Source organism: Rhododendron vialii, chromosome 1a (genome assembly GCF_030253575.1).
Source record: "Rhododendron vialii isolate Sample 1 chromosome 1a, ASM3025357v1".
In the NCBI taxonomy this organism is placed as follows: domain Eukaryota; kingdom Viridiplantae; phylum Streptophyta; class Magnoliopsida; order Ericales; family Ericaceae; genus Rhododendron; species Rhododendron vialii.
Window position 1 is genome coordinate 39,883,244 of NC_080557.1, and position 17,247 is coordinate 39,900,490.

A 17,247-nucleotide genomic window follows, 5' to 3' on the forward strand; every position below is an offset into this window, starting at 1 on the left:
GAGATCTGGGGGATAGGGGCACGAATTTGGTCAAACCCATTACGAACTACCAAGAGAATGAGGGTGAAACTGCCATTTGAAAAAAGATGTACAAGGAATTGACAGTGACTTCTCTCATATGAAAAGCATAATAATAAACACAAAGCGGGATTTGACGTTCCAGTGACCGCCCACTTCAACTTTTATCCTGACACTGCAGAAAGGACGGTCATTATGCCATGAAACTCAAGACAATCGTCCGCCCAAGAGACGGACTATAGAAGGACCGTACAAACAAATGAAACAATCCCTGCTTCAAGGTTCAAATTGAAATAGTTTCAGGATGCGGTGAAGCTGCAATCATTGCTATAGACGCACACGTTTGTGCCCGACATACTTGCATGCACAAGCGTGTCCCTTCCGCAACTTCACAAGTTGTCAAGTCTCATGATCGAAATATTATTATATGATAGGAACCAACGCTCCCGTCTCTGTATCATCTTAACAAACAAAACCAAGTAAAATCTATTAGGCTGCTGATTTTGTCATTCCTTTTTTTTTGTTAACGTCGCTTTCCTGCAAGTGTATTTTTAAAATCTATTAGGCTGCTGATTTTGTCACTCTCTTTTTTGTTAACTGTCACTCCTCTGCAAGTGTATTTTTAGTGAAAAATACACTTGCAATGAAGTGGCGTTAACAAAAAAGTGAGTGGCAAAATCATTTCCCATCTATTAAAGCTATAAAAGGCTTAAAACTAATTTCCTCATGATGTAAAACTAGATACCAAATAAAACCAAAAATAAAGAACACAGAGAGAATGTAATGATAAAATGCTATCAAAAAACTAAATCCTTCTTTCCAATAAACCAGGAACAAGACTCCCTAGTACAGCCATCCCTAGGAGTTTGCGCATATCTGATGAAGTAGCTTAAAAAAACATCAACTGTTCCACCACGGATAAGAATAACTTTTGAGACGGGGTGTAATGCCTACGCGAATAATAGCTTTTTGAGACGGCATTCCTTTCCGATGCAAATAGCATATTCTCTTGTAGTTACAGTAGTTACACAGTGTACTATAAGGCACCTCAGTGTACCGCAGGCACATTGTGTTGTGCCGCGCAGCATCTTAAGTCATTGACTTCCAGGATTGACCAGTACTTGTGTCAAAGACATTTTGGACCATTCCAGAATGGTTTTCCATGATTGAAAACCTTTTTAAACCTTTTAAAAGCTCTTAAACTCCTTTTTAAAGGTTTTTAATGTCTCATAGTGTATCAAGATGAATCTAGAGGCCTTACAAGCTGTTTTCAGTATTTGGAATCAATATACAAACACATTTTCTAGGCCTATGGTTCATCATGAAGCATAAAAACCAAAACTGTTTTGGTGATGCACAAAAAGGTGTACCATGCGGTACATTTGATGCAGTGGCTATAGAAGAGTGCCACTTTAGGCATTTTAAGTCTAGAGTGCAAAATCAGTGAATATTCACTAATTGGCAAAACTAATGAATATTCACTAATTTTCTTCTCAAAAGAATACTAGTGAATATTCACTAATACTTGGTCTATTTTTTTGTTATTATTCGGAATTTTCCCGTTTTTTGTAATTTTTACTTTTAATTGATTTGGCTTCCATTTTGGACGAATCAATTAGGTATTTTTCCGTTTTTTGGTAATTTTTACTTTTGATTGATTCGGCTTCTGTTTTGGACGAATCAACTAGGGTTAGGGTTTTTTCCGCACTATTTAATAAGTTGTAAGCCTTCAGGGCACGACAATTGTTGATTATTATCGAATAAAATCAAAGTCAGATAATGTTTTCTCTAACTTATATCGTTTGTGTAAATCTTTGTTGCACGTTCTTGTCTGTGGTTCATACACGCGCTGCATCAACATCACTCTGCCGTATGGCATTCTATATTATAGTAGCCCGCAGTTTTTTGAGTTATATTGTTATTTCACTAGTGCATGCCCGTGCTTGAAGGCACGGGTCGACCAATCGACACACGCAAATAAGCACTAAACTCACATACAATATATCATCCACTACCCAACGAATTCAATTATGCAAAAAATAATAATCCATACATATTCGAGTGACCTTAGTTATGTGTGAACAAACTGCTCGTGCCCAAAGGCACATACCAACATAATTTTATCACCACAAAGAATAAACCAATTACTCGTGCCGACAACACTACCTACAAATTCAGAGTGTATTTACTATTTAAGATAGGAATGTATTACAATCAGATTGGATTTCTACATGAATTCATATTGTGCATTCAGTCACTTTCTCTTCCATTTTGATTGAAGCCAACCACCAAAGCAATACAACACCCAACACATGACCATAAGAGGAAATGATCGACCAAAACAAAAACATAAAAGACGGGAAGATCTTGCATTCCTCGATTAGATTGCTATGAAGCTAGCTAGTTTTCTTTGATGAGATTCACCTCTTTCAGCCCCCTATTTTTACTTGTGTCGGTTCTTGTCCCCAAATGTATCCAAGTCTTGGGCTAACCCCCCGAAGTTCAGCCTCCATGCTCGCGCAGTCTTGCAACCGTCATCCCTATGTACTCCACCAAAGCAAGCAATTAATTTCGAAGTAGTCAATTTCATGTTAAACCGCATTATGCAAGAAAATTGTCAGTCACTCAATGGCAAGTATATAGACCAAAGACACCAAGTTTGAGAACATAACAGGCTAATGGCTTAACTAAAAGTTATTCCTATACAAACCTTAAAGAAGAAAATAAACCTAAGACCATCATTTCCATGAAATTATATCCAGACACATCTCCATCAATATCTCAGTCCCTGGACAATACAACCAATATACAAATCGTTCATAAAGACGACGAAAAATTGAAACTCAAATTTAGTGTGCAAACAAAACCTCAATCAGAGAAGCGACACCCGATGAAACATACTCCGAAGTCCAAATTATTAATTTTTCAGGAAAGTGTCCATAATGTTATGCTGGCCTCATTTCATCTACGAAAAGGTGTCATTTTCAGTTTTCACTAAACGCAGAAATAATCGTAACAATCAGTGTAATGTTATCGACGCGATATTGTGGACATTTTTCTATCAAAAACAAAGAATGTTGGGTCTGAAGGAAGTTTTAGAAACAAACCATCCATGGTTTGTATAAATGAAGATCATGAAGCACAAACTTCTTTACCTCTTTTTTATCAGTGACCACAAATAGATATAGACGTACGCAGATTCATTCCTGCAAACTATAGTCACATAGGGTCATAAATGAACTATAAGATAAACAAACCCGTATTATGCCAAAAAATAATTTCAAAGAAATTACCTCAAGTAATTTCACATCACAGCTCAGTCATAGCTTCATTCTTGGAAAGAAAAAATAAAAAAGGGAAAAAAATATAACAAAAAGAAACCTCTGAGACACAAGAAAAACAAAGACAATGAAAAACACATTAAATTAAACCCAATCACCTCGTTAGAATTTGAAAGTAAGTAACTGATGCACCCACATAAACCCACTTCAGATTTTGCACAAATACACCGACGACAAATATAAATCTCACAATTGAATAAAGGGTCAAAGAAAAAAGGCCAAGAAACTAAAAGTAAGGGGAAGAATTTTTGTACCTTTGAAGGAAGAACAACCAAGGGCACAGTCACTTTTAGCCTCTACTCATTTCTGTGAATCCTCCTTCTATGTTATTTAAAAAAAATAGTTTCAAAATATTTTCTCTTATAGGCCTGAAAAGAACAGTATAGTCCAGGAAAAATCTACTCCATAATAGCTTATACTCCATATTTTTCTAACCGTTCGACACAGTATTATTCTAACCGTTCGACACAATATTCAAAAAGTCATGAACGGAAATCGCCACAAAGAAAAAGAACGGTATAGGCTAGAAAAGAGAGAAAAAAATATGTCCGTTCAAAGCAACGGTATTGTAAAGAAAAGAACGGTATAGTACAGGAAAAATCTACTCCATAATAATATACATCATCCATATTTTTCTAACCGTTCGGCACAGTATTTTTCGATTTACTTAATCAAACTATCACAAACCCAAATGCCCATTTTTGGGAGATCCATTGACCATTTGAACTTTCTGTAAAACACATTTAGAAAGCCATGAACAGAAATTGAGACAAAAAAAAAACAGTATAGGCTAGAAAAGGGAGAAAAAAAATTTCCGTTCAAAGCACGGTATTGTAAAGAAAAATAAACTCACCTAAAACTTTAGTTTCACAGCAGAGGTAGGAAACGTAATGTGAAGAACGTAGAATTTTAGAGGTAGAGAACATAGGATTTTTTGCTACTTCAAAAAAAATTAGCTATCGAATAACGTGTCCTGAAGAGAGAAAGAGGGGCAGATTATGGCATTAGGAGAGCGGGGAAAGCGGGGGGGTGGGGGGTTGGGGTGTGTGGTGGGGGGTGTTGTGCTGATTATGGCATTAGGTTTATAGATTACCATAATAGTTCTAAATTTTCCATGACTACTATGATTGATTAGGATAACTCCTAATAAGATTCAAATTCCCAGAATATTAGTCACAAATTACCATGATTGATTAGGATAATTCCTAATAGGATTCAAATTTCAGTAATATTAGATTACAATTCAAATGAGCTTCTTTTTGGTGGAAGACCGCTCTGTTTTATAATTTAGATTTTTATTTCAAATTTTGGCTGATTATAGCATAAGGATTAGTCACTAATTTCCGGAATATTATTAGTCAATAAAAGAAAGAGTGAGATATTTAGGATTAGAATTAGTCGATAAAAGAAAGACATGATTGATTTAACTTCCGGAATATAGCATTAGGATTATGATTATACAATTTTGGTTGATTGAACAATCATGCCTTTCCTGAAAATTGGTTGATTATACAATTAGCATTAGGATTATACAATCATGCCTTTCCTGAATATCATTAGTTATAGATTACCATAATTAGTCACTAATTTTATATTAGAAAATATTCATTCGATCCGACAACTACAAAGTTAATAGGAAGTATGATCGAACGGTTGTAAATGGTGCTCTGTTTGTATGAATGGACATTTTATATTCATTCGATCTGATGGCTACAAAGTTAATAGGAAGTATGATCTGACGGTTGGAAGGGTGCTCATGTTTGTATGAATAGACAAAAGACCACTCTATTTTATAATATAGATTTTTGTACATATTCATTCATTTTTACATTGTACAGTTTGCACCAGCCGATGAGTTAGTTAAATCTCATTACTTATTTGCTTCCCCCTCCCGTATCTGTTTACAAAATTAAAATGATTTTGAACTCCCCCAATTAAAATGCTTAGTAGAGAATGACTCCATGTCAAGTGAGTGGGGTGTTTTTTCAACAAAATCTTCCTCTCTTATAACTTGGCTACTGAACCCAAGATTTTAAGGTTTTTCATCGGACAAAAATTCTTATTATTTTTCTAAAACAAATCATCGATTTCTCGGATCAATTATCTAAAAAATTCAGGTGGCGACTTTAAAAACAAATCCAGGCCGGGCTGCCCACAAGGGTGCCCGGGTAATTGTACACAGATTAAATTCCTAATTGGTACCCACATGGAAAAAAGGAAGTAATTGACAGTTGTTACCAAAATTGTTTAAACAGTATTCATTAATTGTTCACAGTTTAATTTCCTAATTAATACCCTAGTAAGAGGGGAAAAAGTAAGTAGTAATAGAGACCCAAATTGTCATCGGAATGAAGACATGCATGAAGACATTATTAGGCTGCAGGAAATTAATTGCGTCCCAGAAAGAGAATATTTCCAAATTACAATTTGCAGAGGGTGGTGAGATTCTGGCCCCATAATATTTCCTCGTTCGTGTATATACAGAATAACAATACTCCTAGTAGTAAGACTGAAGGATAGATGGCGATGGGGATTTTGGAAAGATTCTGCCGATTGTGATCGATGCCTTTCATATTATATATAGATATATATACACATGTTTATGTATGTATAGACCAAATCAAAGCACCGAGTGGGAGACTGGGAGTGACCAGCGCAATCCTATGTGTGAAACCCACCAGTCACCACCTTTGAACACCCACGTGCTCTTCTTCCTACTTTCGTCGCAGGTCTCTTACCATACTCTGATTATTAAACCCTACTAAGTTTTTCTTTCACCATATTTAATTGTGGTTAAATAGTTTAATAATATAGGTAAACCCTTTTATTCCTGAATTAATTACTCCTGTTTATTGAAGAATCTTGTCCTTTTTTTTCCACTCTGTTTTCCGGGATCAGTTACTGTTTTATAGGAGTTCATTCTGTTATTTGAACTGGGTACCGATTATTTAAGGATTTTCTCGTTTTTCCTGGATTATTTTGCTGTTTTATTGGATTTTATCATGGTTGTATTTGAAGTTTTGAACTGGGTATTGATTTTTCCAGTTTAGTACTGGGAAGCCATTGATGGGTTTTTTTGCGTTGGTTCAACAGGTCTGCTACTGACTGAGGCTTCTCTCTTAGGGGTATTGAAATTTTGTGTGCCAATGGAAATCACTCTAAAGCTTGTCAATGTGGCCTTTTTCTTGGTGTTTCTGACATGGGTTTCGCTAGAATTCTTCAAACGAAGAAGACAAGTTGGTGAAGATCAGTTCAAAAGTGGAGCAACAGAGGAGAGAAGAAGAAGAAGATCCACAGGCTTTGCCAAGATCACTACAATTCTGTCCAATGTCTTGATCTCTATTTTCTATACAGGGTTTAGTTGCTATGAGTTTTGGAATTCTAAAACCATCCCTTTAGTTTCTGCCTTGTCACCTTGACTTGGATCTTATCCAGTGTAGTTTTAGTCTAGTGTAGTTTTAGTCTGCTCAGAGGGGAAAAAGTGGCCTTTAGTTCTCATAGTTTGGTGGGTATTCTCCAGCATCTGTGACTTAGTTCTAGTGTGTAGTTACCTAATCACCCATTTCACATCCATGAAGCTAGTGCCCTATTTTCTGCCTGAAGCAGACATTGTTGATTTTGCTTCATTCCCATTGTTGATTCTCCTCTGCTTCAATGCTCTGCTGCTCAGTAACAAGGGTAGTGAAGGAAACACAGACGATATCGAGCACCCATTGCTTCAACAAGAGAAAGGAAACGTCCCTAAACATGTCTTTTCCAGTGCAGGAATTTGGAGCAAAGTCACATTTATGTGGCTTAACCCACTCTTTGAAATAGTCCGGATTCAAAAACTCGAATTGCCCCACATACCCTCCGTTCCTTCATCGGAAACAGCTTATGTTGCCTCTTCTTTGATAGAGGAATCGCTTAGAAAACAGAAAACAGAAACTCCTTCATTATCAAGAACTGTACTGCTTGCTCTCTGGAGACCCCTGGCCGTAAATGGCGTCATTGCAGGTACGTCTTCTTCTTTTTTCTTACTCTTCTGTTTCCCTTCAAAATCGTGCTTATTTTTCAGGTTTTTCTTTAACAGACTTTTACACAGTTTTATTTATTGGAATCTTTATAGGAGTGAATACAATTGCTTCATACATGGGTCCCCTCTTGATCACAAACTTTGTGAACTTTTTAACTACAAAGAATGACAATTCAAGCCACTACCATGGATTGATTCTTGCATTGATCTTCTTTTTGGCAAAGACAGTAGAATCACTGTCTCAAAGGCAATGGTATTTGGGGCACACTGTATGGGTATCCGAGTACGTGCAGCCCTTATGGCATTGGCATATAAGAAATCCTTGTCAATCAAGTACGGTGGCACGAGCAATGGAAAAGTCATAAATCTCATCACAGTAGACGTCGAGGGGATTGGGGACTTCTTTTGGTACATACATGGAGTTTGGTTGCTTCCATTTCAAGTCATTTTAGCCCTGATTATTCTTTACAGAAACCTTGGTTTAGTTCCCTCGTTTGCTGCTCTTTTGGCTACAATTTCTGTTATGGTGAGCAACACTCCTCTGGCAAGTAGGCAAGAAAGGCTCCATTCAAAGATAATGGAAGCTAAGGACTCGAGAATCAAAGCTACTTCAGAAACACTAAAGAGCATGAGAATGCTAAAACTCTATTCTTGGGAATCCACCTTCTCGAAGAAGATTTTTCAACTTAGGGAAACCGAGAGAAGTTGGCTTAAGAAGTACCTATATACATGCTCAGCTGTAGCTTTTTTCTTTCGGAAGTCGCCAACTGTGGTTTCCGTTGTTACCTTTGGTGTTTGCATTGTTTTACAAACACCATTGACAACGGGTACTGTACTTTCAACACTAGCTATTTTTCGGATTTTACGAGAAGCCATTTACAATCTCCCAGAGTTGCTATCTATGATTGCTCAAACAAAAGTGTCAATTGATCGAATGCAAGAGTTTCTTGTACTAGATCAAAAGAAGCTGATACAGTTTAATGGCTCAAGAAAAGCCACTGATGTTGCAATTGAGCTTGAAACCGGTGAATACTCATGGGAGCCGTTGTCAACAGTTTTGAAAAAACCCACCATCAACATCACTCAGAAAATGGAAATCAAGAAAGGCTACAAAGTTGCAATTTGTGGCTCAGTTGGGTCAGGCAAATCAAGCCTTCTTTATAGCTTTCTTGATGAGATTCCTAGAATTTCCAGGGGAGGGATTAATGTTTTTGGATCCAAGGCATTTGTTCCTCAGAAGGCTTGGATCCAAACGGGCACAGTGAGAGAGAACATCTTGCTCGGAAAGGAAACCAAAAAGGATTTCTATGATTATGTCTTGGAAGGATGTGCTCTAAAACAAGATATTCTTATGTGGGGTGAGAGAGATTTGTCTGTGGTGGGCGAATGAGGTTTGAACTTGAGCAGAGGGCAAAAGCAGCGTATTCAATTAGCCAGAGCTATCTATGCTAATTCGGATGTATATTTCCTCAATGATCCATTTAGTGCCGTTGATGCTCATACTAGAGCACATTTATTCAAGGTATGCATTATATGTCCTTTATTTATGTGTAAATAGTTTTTTTTTTTTTTTTTGTATAATATGCTCTTGTAATGGGAAATTTTATTTGCAGAATTGTTTATTGCACCTCTTATGCCAAAAGACAGTGATCTATGTAACACATCAATTGGAATTCTTAAAGGCAGCAGATCTTGTCCTGGTGAGTTATAAGTTGCCTTAACAGAAGTGAAAAACTCATGTCGTTTCCTGAGAGTTCTCTCATTCATTTGTTTCCTTCAAATAGGTGATGAAAGATGGTAGAATCATACAGTCAGGAAAGTATGAAGATTTGATAGCAGAACTTGATGGTGAACTTGTTACACAAATGGATGCTTACAACAAATCTCTTAACCAAATGAATCCTTCCTATGACCATAAATCCTTAACCAATACGGCCCCTCTTGAAGTTAATGAAGAGGAAATTGGAGAACCTGCAAGAGCTGGAGGCATTTTGGAAAGAACTCAAGAAGAAGAAGAAGAAACTGGCTGAGTGAAATGGAGAGTATACTCGACCTTTATCACTTGTGCATATAAAAGTGCGCTCATTCCAGTGATACTTCTCTGTCAGGTTTTCTTTCAAGGGTTGCAGATCACCAGCAATTACTGGATTGCTTGGGCAATTGACGAGAAAAACCAAGTTAGTAGAGAGCGAATGATAGGAATATATGCTTTGATCTCAAGTGGAAGCTCCATCTTCATATTGGGGAGGGCAGTTTTGCTCTCAACCATGGCTATTGAGACTTCTCAGTGCCTATTCCGTGGAATGATTACATCAATTTTTAGGGCACCACTTTCTTTCTTTGACTTCACACCTTCAAGCCGGATTCTCAGCCAGGTCAGTATACTACAATGAGCTTCTTTTTTTGGGTTAAAAGTTGATTTCATCAAACTTATCCTTTTGGTTGTTTTTTTTAACAGGCTTCAACAGATCAAAGCATAGTGGACACCGACATTCCTTACAGATTGGCTGGATTAGCATTTGCGCTTATTCAGCTGTTAAGTATGTGGCAAGTCTTTTTGCTCTTCGTTGTGATCTTGGCAATCTCCGTGTGGTACCAGGCAAGATCCAACTTCACTTCATAATGTTTACATTTCATGCATTTCCGAAGTCTTGTCCAAGGACATATGGCCAAGAACTACGTTACACTCTTAGAAAAACCCATGTCAGGCACTGGAATGTTTCTCACACTTTCAGTTGGATATTTACCTAGGAAACGTACCAATGATTCAAGTTTACCTGAGAACTATCATAATATTTTTATATAGGCATGACATGGTCTATGACATAGCCTGTGGTTGTGAGTCATATCACAAATGCAGTTCGGTCTCAATAAGATTCCTGAAGCATGCTCAGATAAACAGCATGATAAGGGACAGCAAATTTTCTTTTGGTTCTTCTTTTATAGATTCTACAAGTGCTGAAGTATCAAGTAATATTTTGCAGTGTTACTACATCACTACTGCAAGAGAATTAGCAAGGATGGTTGGGATTCGGAAAGCTCCAATCCTGCACCACTTTTCAGAATCCTTGACCGGGGCTGCAACAATTCGTTGCTTCAATCAAGATGATCAGCTCCTCAAAAAAACTGTAGGACTGGTTGATGATTACTCTTGCGTTGCTTTTCACAATTCTGCCACGATGGAGTGGCTTTGTGTCCCGGTCAACTTTCTCTTCAACCTTGTCTTCTTCTTTGTTCTTGTCATCTTGGTTAACCTGCCAAGGTCATCCATTGAACCTAGTAAGCTGCTCCTCTACTTCTCTATGCGTTATTTTTACGTTTTCTTGTTGGCAAAGAGTGTGTATCTTTTAATAAAGGGATATTACCGTTAACCCTTGCGATAGTTAGTTGGACTCAGATTAAGGTCTTCTGATCAAAACTAAATTTGTCGGGCACAGAAATTACAAAAGATGCAGGTGAAAACTGTTAATAGGGAGTGACATGCGAGGTTTTTTTAGGACGAATGGTTTTGAAAACTGTAAACGACATACAGATTTCTTTCTTCACCACCTTTCTTCTTTTTGGCGAAATAGGACAGTTTATTTGAACAAAATCAAATAGTTTATCGGCTAAATAGGAGCTATCTCCCATTTTGGTCGGTAAAGTGTGTATCATTTTCTTTCTCGAAGTAAAGGTTCCAAGTTTAACTGCATTAAAATCCAAAACCTTTAATATCCAAAAACCTCGTATGTCCACTATCGAGAATCAGTTTTTTTTTTTGTTCACCTCTATCATATTTGATATAAGAGAGGACAATTTATCTGAAGTACAGGAAACTGTTCCATCAACAGCCTTTACACATAAATAACGATTTGCGTATGTCATCTCGTTTTCTTCATTTTACATTTTTACTTTACTCCAAAGAAAAATTGTGTTGATTTTGGATGCATGGCCCTGAGAAATGATTCTTTTTTTGTGAACGGGATGAGAAATGATTCTGAGCGGATACATTTTGGTTATCTGATCACAGGCTTGGCAGGACTGGTGGCTACATATGGTTTGAATCTGAATGTTCTTCAGGCTTGAGTTGTATGGAACCTATGCAGCGTCGAGAACAAAATGATATCAGTGGAGAGAATTCTTCAATTTACCAATATTCCAAGTGAAGCTCCTTTAGTGATTGAAAATTGTAGACCGGAGCCTGAATGGCCAATAAATGGAATAATTCAATTGGACAATCTCCATGTCCAATATGACCCATCTCACCCTAGAATTTTAGAAGGAATTAGTTGCACCATCCCTGGGAACAAGAAAATTGCCATTGTGGGAAGAACCGGAAGTGGAAAGTCTACTCTAATTCAAGCCCTCTTCAGAGTCATGGAGCCTATTCAAGGAAGGATTTTGATTGATGGAATTGATATTACTAAGATTGGTTTGCAGGATCTGAGGTCTCGGTTGAGTATAATCCCACAAGACCCAATACTTTTCCAGGGAACCATGAGGATTAATCTTGATCCTTTACAGCAGCATTCAGATCATGAAATTTGGGAGGTAATAATAAGCTCTAAGTTATATGGACTGTTGAAGTACTTGTATTGGACTATCAAACTTTGGGTAATCGTATGGGATATGTCTATAACATTGTTATCTAGACACTCACCTAGGAAACACATTTAGTATTCATGTTTGTGCAGAAGTCTACTTAGAACAATCATATTATGCATGAACTGATATGTGTAGTATGATAAATACATATGAATTAGAATGTTGTTCAGTTTCTCCCAGTCATTGATTAGAGAATTAGGCTATCCCGATATTGAGAATACTCTGTACCCGAATCCTTAAAACACCATCATTTTCTTGAATGTTACAATGCATATGAAGCTTAACTTCCTCTTATTAATCTTAACATTGTAGGTTATGGGAAAATGTCATCTTGCAGATATAGTAAGACAGGATCAGAGGCTTCTTGACATGCCAGGTATGGAGAGCGAAAACAAATTATTTTCCTTCTAGAACCCTTCCCAGACCCTGCAGTAGCGGGAGGCTCCTGCATTAGGTAGCCCTCTAGCTTTCTTAAATTTCGGTAACCGTTAAGCGTCCGCTTCTTGAAACTTTTGGTGAATTGGCTCTGTGGAAGAAGATGGAGAAAACTGGAGTATGGGACAAAGGCAGCTTGTGTGTCTTGCTAGGGTGCTGCTGCAGAGGAGGAAAATATTGGTTTTGGATTAGGCCACAACATCAGTAGACACGACAACAGACAATGTTATTCAAAGAAGAATCAGAGAAGAAACAAGCAGGTACACCATTGTAACAGTGGCTCATCGGATACCCCCCATCATCGACAATGATCTTGTTTTGGTTCTTGATCAAGGTAAGACTACGAAATCCCAACTTTAAGTGAAATACCTCACTTCTTCGAAACGTATCAAATCTTAAGTTTTGCATCTTATTCTTACCATTATGACTTTTTTTTAGAACTTCTCTAGGGGGAGATAATTGTCAATCAAACATATTTTCAAAAGTGACTTCTAGATATTCCATCCATAAAACAGATTTTGTTTACTACTTGGACACATGGGGGTGTTTGCAACAGCTGTAAAAAAGATGATAACCTGGAAATACTATTTCGATGCTTTTGGCATTGCAGAGTCATTTTTTACCTCCCAAATTATGTGAATGTGTTAGGAACAAGATGAATGGGAATTAGGATCAACAGATTGCTTATAGCTGCTGCAAACACCCCCATGTGTCCAAGTAGTAAACAAAACATGTTTTATGGATGGAATATATAGAAGTCACTTTTGAAAATATGTTTGATTGACATTTATCTTCCCCTATAGAAGTTCTAAAAAAAGTCCTAATGGTAAGAATAAGATGCAGAACTTAAAGATTTGATACTTTTTGAAGAAGCGAGATATTTCACTTAAAGTTGGGATTTCGTAGTCTTGCCTTGATCAAGAACCAAAACAAGATCATTGTCGATGATGGGGGGTATCCGATGAGCCACTGTTACAATGGTGCACCTGCTTTTTTCTTCTCTGATTCTTCTTTGAATCACATTGTCTGTTGTCGTGTCTACTGATGCTGTGGCCTCATCCAAAATCAATATTTTCCTCCTCTGCAGAAGCACCCTAGCAAGACAAACAAGTTGCCTTTGTCCCATACTCCAGTTTTCTCCATGTTCTTCCACTGAGCCAATTCACCAAAAGTTTCAAGAAGCGGACGCTAAACGGTTACCGAAATTTAAGAAAGCTAAAGGGCTACCCAATGCACGAGCCTCCCGCTACTGCAGGGTCTAGGAAGGGTTCTAGAAGGAAAATAATTTGTTTTCACTCTCCATACCTGGCATGTCAAGAAGCGTCTGATCCTGTCTTACTATATCTGGAAGATGACATTTTCCCATAACCTACAATGTAAAGATTAATAAGAGGAAGTTAAGCTTCATATGCATTGTAACATTCAAGAAAATGATCTCATTTATTTGGTGTTATAAGGATTCGGGTACAGAGTATTCTCAGTATTGGGCTAGCCTAATTCTCTAATCAACGACTGGGAGAAACTGAACAACATTCTAATTCATATGTATTTATCATACTGCACATATCAGTTCATGCATAATATGATTGTTCTAAGCAGACTTTTGCACAAACATGAATACTAAATGTGTTTTCTAGGTGAGTGTCTAGATAACAATGTCATAGACATATCCCATACGATTACCCAAAGGTTGATAGTCTGATACAGGTACTTTCAAGAGTCCATATAACTTAGAGCTTATTATTACCTCCCAAATTTCATGATCTGAATGCTGCTGTAAAGGATCAAGATTACTCCTTATGGTTCCCTGGAAAAGTATTGGGTCTTGTGGGTTTATACTCAACCGAGACCTCATATCCTGCAAACCAATCTTAGTAATATCAATTCCATCAATCAAAATCCTTCCTTGTATAGGCTCCATGACACTGAAGAGGGCTTGAATTAGAGTAGACTTTCCACTTCCGGTTCTTCCCACAATGGCAATTTTCATGTTCCCAGGGAAGGTGCAAGTGATTCCTTCTAAAATTCTAGGGGGAGATGGGTCTTATTGGACATGGAGATTTTCCAATTGAATTATTCCATTTATTTTCCAATTTTAGCAAATCCATGAACTTGTTGTTTGACACCCTTTGCAAAGAGAACAGAGTCGAGCAAGCGCATGCAATTTTCTTGGAGCTCAAATCACACATCCCCCCAAATGCTCACACATTTAACATTTTCATTCATGGTTGGTGCAAAATCAGTCGTGTTGATGAGGCTCTGTGGACAATCCAGGAAATGAAGGGACAAGGTTGTCACCCTTGTGTCATCAGCTACTCAACCATCATCCAGTCCTATTGTCGCCAATCCAGCTTTCCAAAAGGTATATGAACTCCTTGATGATATGCAAGCTCAAGGGTGCTCACCAAATGTTGTTACTTACACCACTATCATGTATTCACTGGCAAAATCAGGGGAGTTTGAGGAAGCATTACAAATACCTGAGAGAATGAGATCTGCTGGATGTAAACCTGATACACTTTTTTACAATGCCTTGATTCATATTCTGGGGTGAGCTAACCGATTGGAAGAGGCTGTTCAAGTTTTTGCAGTGGAGATGCCCAATCTTGTTATCATTCCTAATACATCAACCTACAATTCAATGATTGCGATGTTTTGCCATCATGCCGAACTAGGGAAGGCCGTAAATGTCCTCAAGGAGATGGAAAATTCTCCATTTTGTAAGCCCGATGCGCTGTCATACTGCCCATTGCTCAAGTCATGCTTTAAATATGGGAAGACAGATAGCTGGTTGTGCGGATTGTTGGATGACATGCATAAGCAACATATTAGTCTTGGTATCTCTTCCTATACCCTTTTGATTCACGGGCTTTGTAGAGCGAACAAATGTGAATGGGCATACCTCCTATTTGAGGAGATGATAGGTCAAGACATAGCACCAAGATATCAGACATGCCAGTTGCTTTTGGATGAAATCAAACAGAAGAATATGTATGATGCATCTGAGAGGATAGAAACCTTCATAAAGCAAATGAAATTTTCTTGAGGTGCTGGAGATAATATTTCTACCATTCTCAAATCACAACTAATTCTTATTTAGCTCATACAATGACGAAAAGAGTTCATGCCTGAATTTGCCAATTGCTGGATATTTGAGGTTGAAGGAACACATATCTGAGTGGGTGTCTAATTGGTTGTACCAATTGCCAGTGATTTGTAGATCCAGAGTATTGTGATAGTGAACATGTTTGTGCTTGTGGTCATGAGTGTAAGCGGATTACTTTGAGCTTTACCTAACCTCCCATTTGCCCATTTTGTGGATCTTTCTTCCCTAAACATATGTGCGTTTACTAGCCCTTGTAGCTTGGTAGTTTGTACTGATGCAATATTCACTTCTGGAGCTGTTTTGTTCAGGTAAAATCCCACCTCATTTTGAAACTTATGAATAGATGAGAACGTGGTGTTTAGGGTTGTTGGAAGTATATTGGTTTGTTCTTCGTTTCCCCTCAAAATTTATTCACCTCCTGGATCTAATAACTTTGTTCACATACTATATAAAGTGCTTGTGTATCGATCGGATTACCTTTTTTTTTTACTATGAATGGTAGCAGCCTGCCTTGTTCTTTTTTCCTTGTCTAATATCTTAATTCAAAGGCGTTTTTCCCCTTAGCATACAATTGTCCAATTCGTTACTCTAGTGATTTGGTACTTATGGATGGCTGCAAATGTGTTTATGATGATGAACTTAAGGAGATTCTACCTGAAGTGCCTTGACTCCGCTTAGTGTTTAACTAGATGCACCAGTCTTTTGGATGTGCATTAAGCATATATGATGGTGAAGTATGTAGATTGGTTCTGATTGAAAAAAAGGAAGTACGTAGATTTGTTGGTGCTTCGCTTCCTCTCTCGATATTTCTCCTCTTCTATACCTTCCACATTAGTTGTTTACTACCTAAGGCAACACTCATTTATCCGGAATTAGACGGATTATATGAACAGATACTCTTAGATACCTCCATTAAGCATGCACCTTTTTCCCTTTTCTTTCCCATGCTTTAGCTAAGATATGAGAATATGCTTTCTTTCATCTGATTATTGCAATTGCAGGCTAACAAATGTTCTCGAAGGCAATCGGGTCTTGATGCCTTACTAACATTGTTATCAAGGTCTAAGATCTCATGTGGTATCACATAGGCTTTGTTTGCATTCTTCAATGGTAAAGTCAGGTTCAAAAAGTTTTCTTTACCTTTGCAAAAAAGTCAAAAAAAACACCGTGCAGTATTGAGTTAAACCTTACGTACGAAGCAAATGGGGATTTAACCTAATGCTCCTTTTCTTTTTACTAGATGTGACCTATATGTGATATATACCATAAAATAGTGAACAGATCAGGTTTTAGATGCATCATCATATTAAAAAAAATCCATAGATTTCGGATTCTATGTACTCCCATGAGATCATGTTGTCAAAAGCCATGGCGGGTCCCTTTAGAAACTAGTGAGTTCCAAATTGATTACACAGATTTTGAGTTAGATCTCCTTGCTTTCTTTCATAAATTTAGCTATCTGTATTGGCTCTTTGGCAACTTCACGTGATGTGGTTCATTTTACAAGAGCAAGAGCCCTGCTGTTCGCAAAGAAGATTTGCAGGGAACTACGCAAAAAAAAACGCGTTTGGATTCATTTCGGATCCCACAAAAATCTAGAAAAATATCCATAAATTTTTGAATATTATTTTATGGGACCCTGTAAAAAACCAGCTCCAATGGACATCTATAAGTATTACTTTTGGATTCATATGGGTGAACTGAGCAGTTTCTAATACTTATCGATATCCGTTGAAGCTGATTTTTTT

The 17,247-nt window shown here is 37.5% G+C and overlaps 1 protein-coding gene and 2 pseudogenes across 1 annotated transcript; 2 read left to right on the forward strand and 1 right to left on the reverse strand.

Moving 5' to 3' along the window:
* Positions 1 to 6,162: 6,162 nt before the first annotated feature.
* On the forward strand, positions 6,163 to 12,753 carry LOC131325732 (putative ABC transporter C family member 15; annotated as a pseudogene).
* Positions 12,754 to 13,279: 526 nt separating this feature from the next.
* Positions 13,280 to 14,383, reverse strand: LOC131325748 (putative ABC transporter C family member 15). The gene is made up of 3 exons (XM_058358173.1): positions 14,141 to 14,383; positions 13,699 to 13,762; positions 13,280 to 13,545 (listed from the first exon to the last, which is right to left on the reverse strand). The coding sequence occupies exons 1-3, from the start codon at positions 14,381 to 14,383 to the stop codon at positions 13,280 to 13,282; spliced, it is 573 nt and encodes a 190-aa protein (XP_058214156.1).
* LOC131325739 (pentatricopeptide repeat-containing protein At3g04130, mitochondrial-like) lies at positions 13,985 to 15,948 on the forward strand (annotated as a pseudogene).
* Positions 15,949 to 17,247: the final 1,299 nt, after the last annotated feature.

Coding starts and splice junctions, on each gene's coding strand:
- LOC131325748 (XM_058358173.1), bottom strand. CDS start 14,383: ATGAAAATTGCCATTGTGGGAAGAACCGGAAGTGGAAAGTCTACTCTA. Junction 13,763..14,140: donor CAGATCATGAAATTTGGGAG/GTAATAATAAGC, acceptor TTTACATTGTAG/GTTATGGGAAAATGTCATCT. Junction 13,546..13,698: donor GACGCTTCTTGACATGCCAG/GTATGGAGAGTG, acceptor GAATTGGCTCAG/TGGAAGAACATGGAGAAAAC.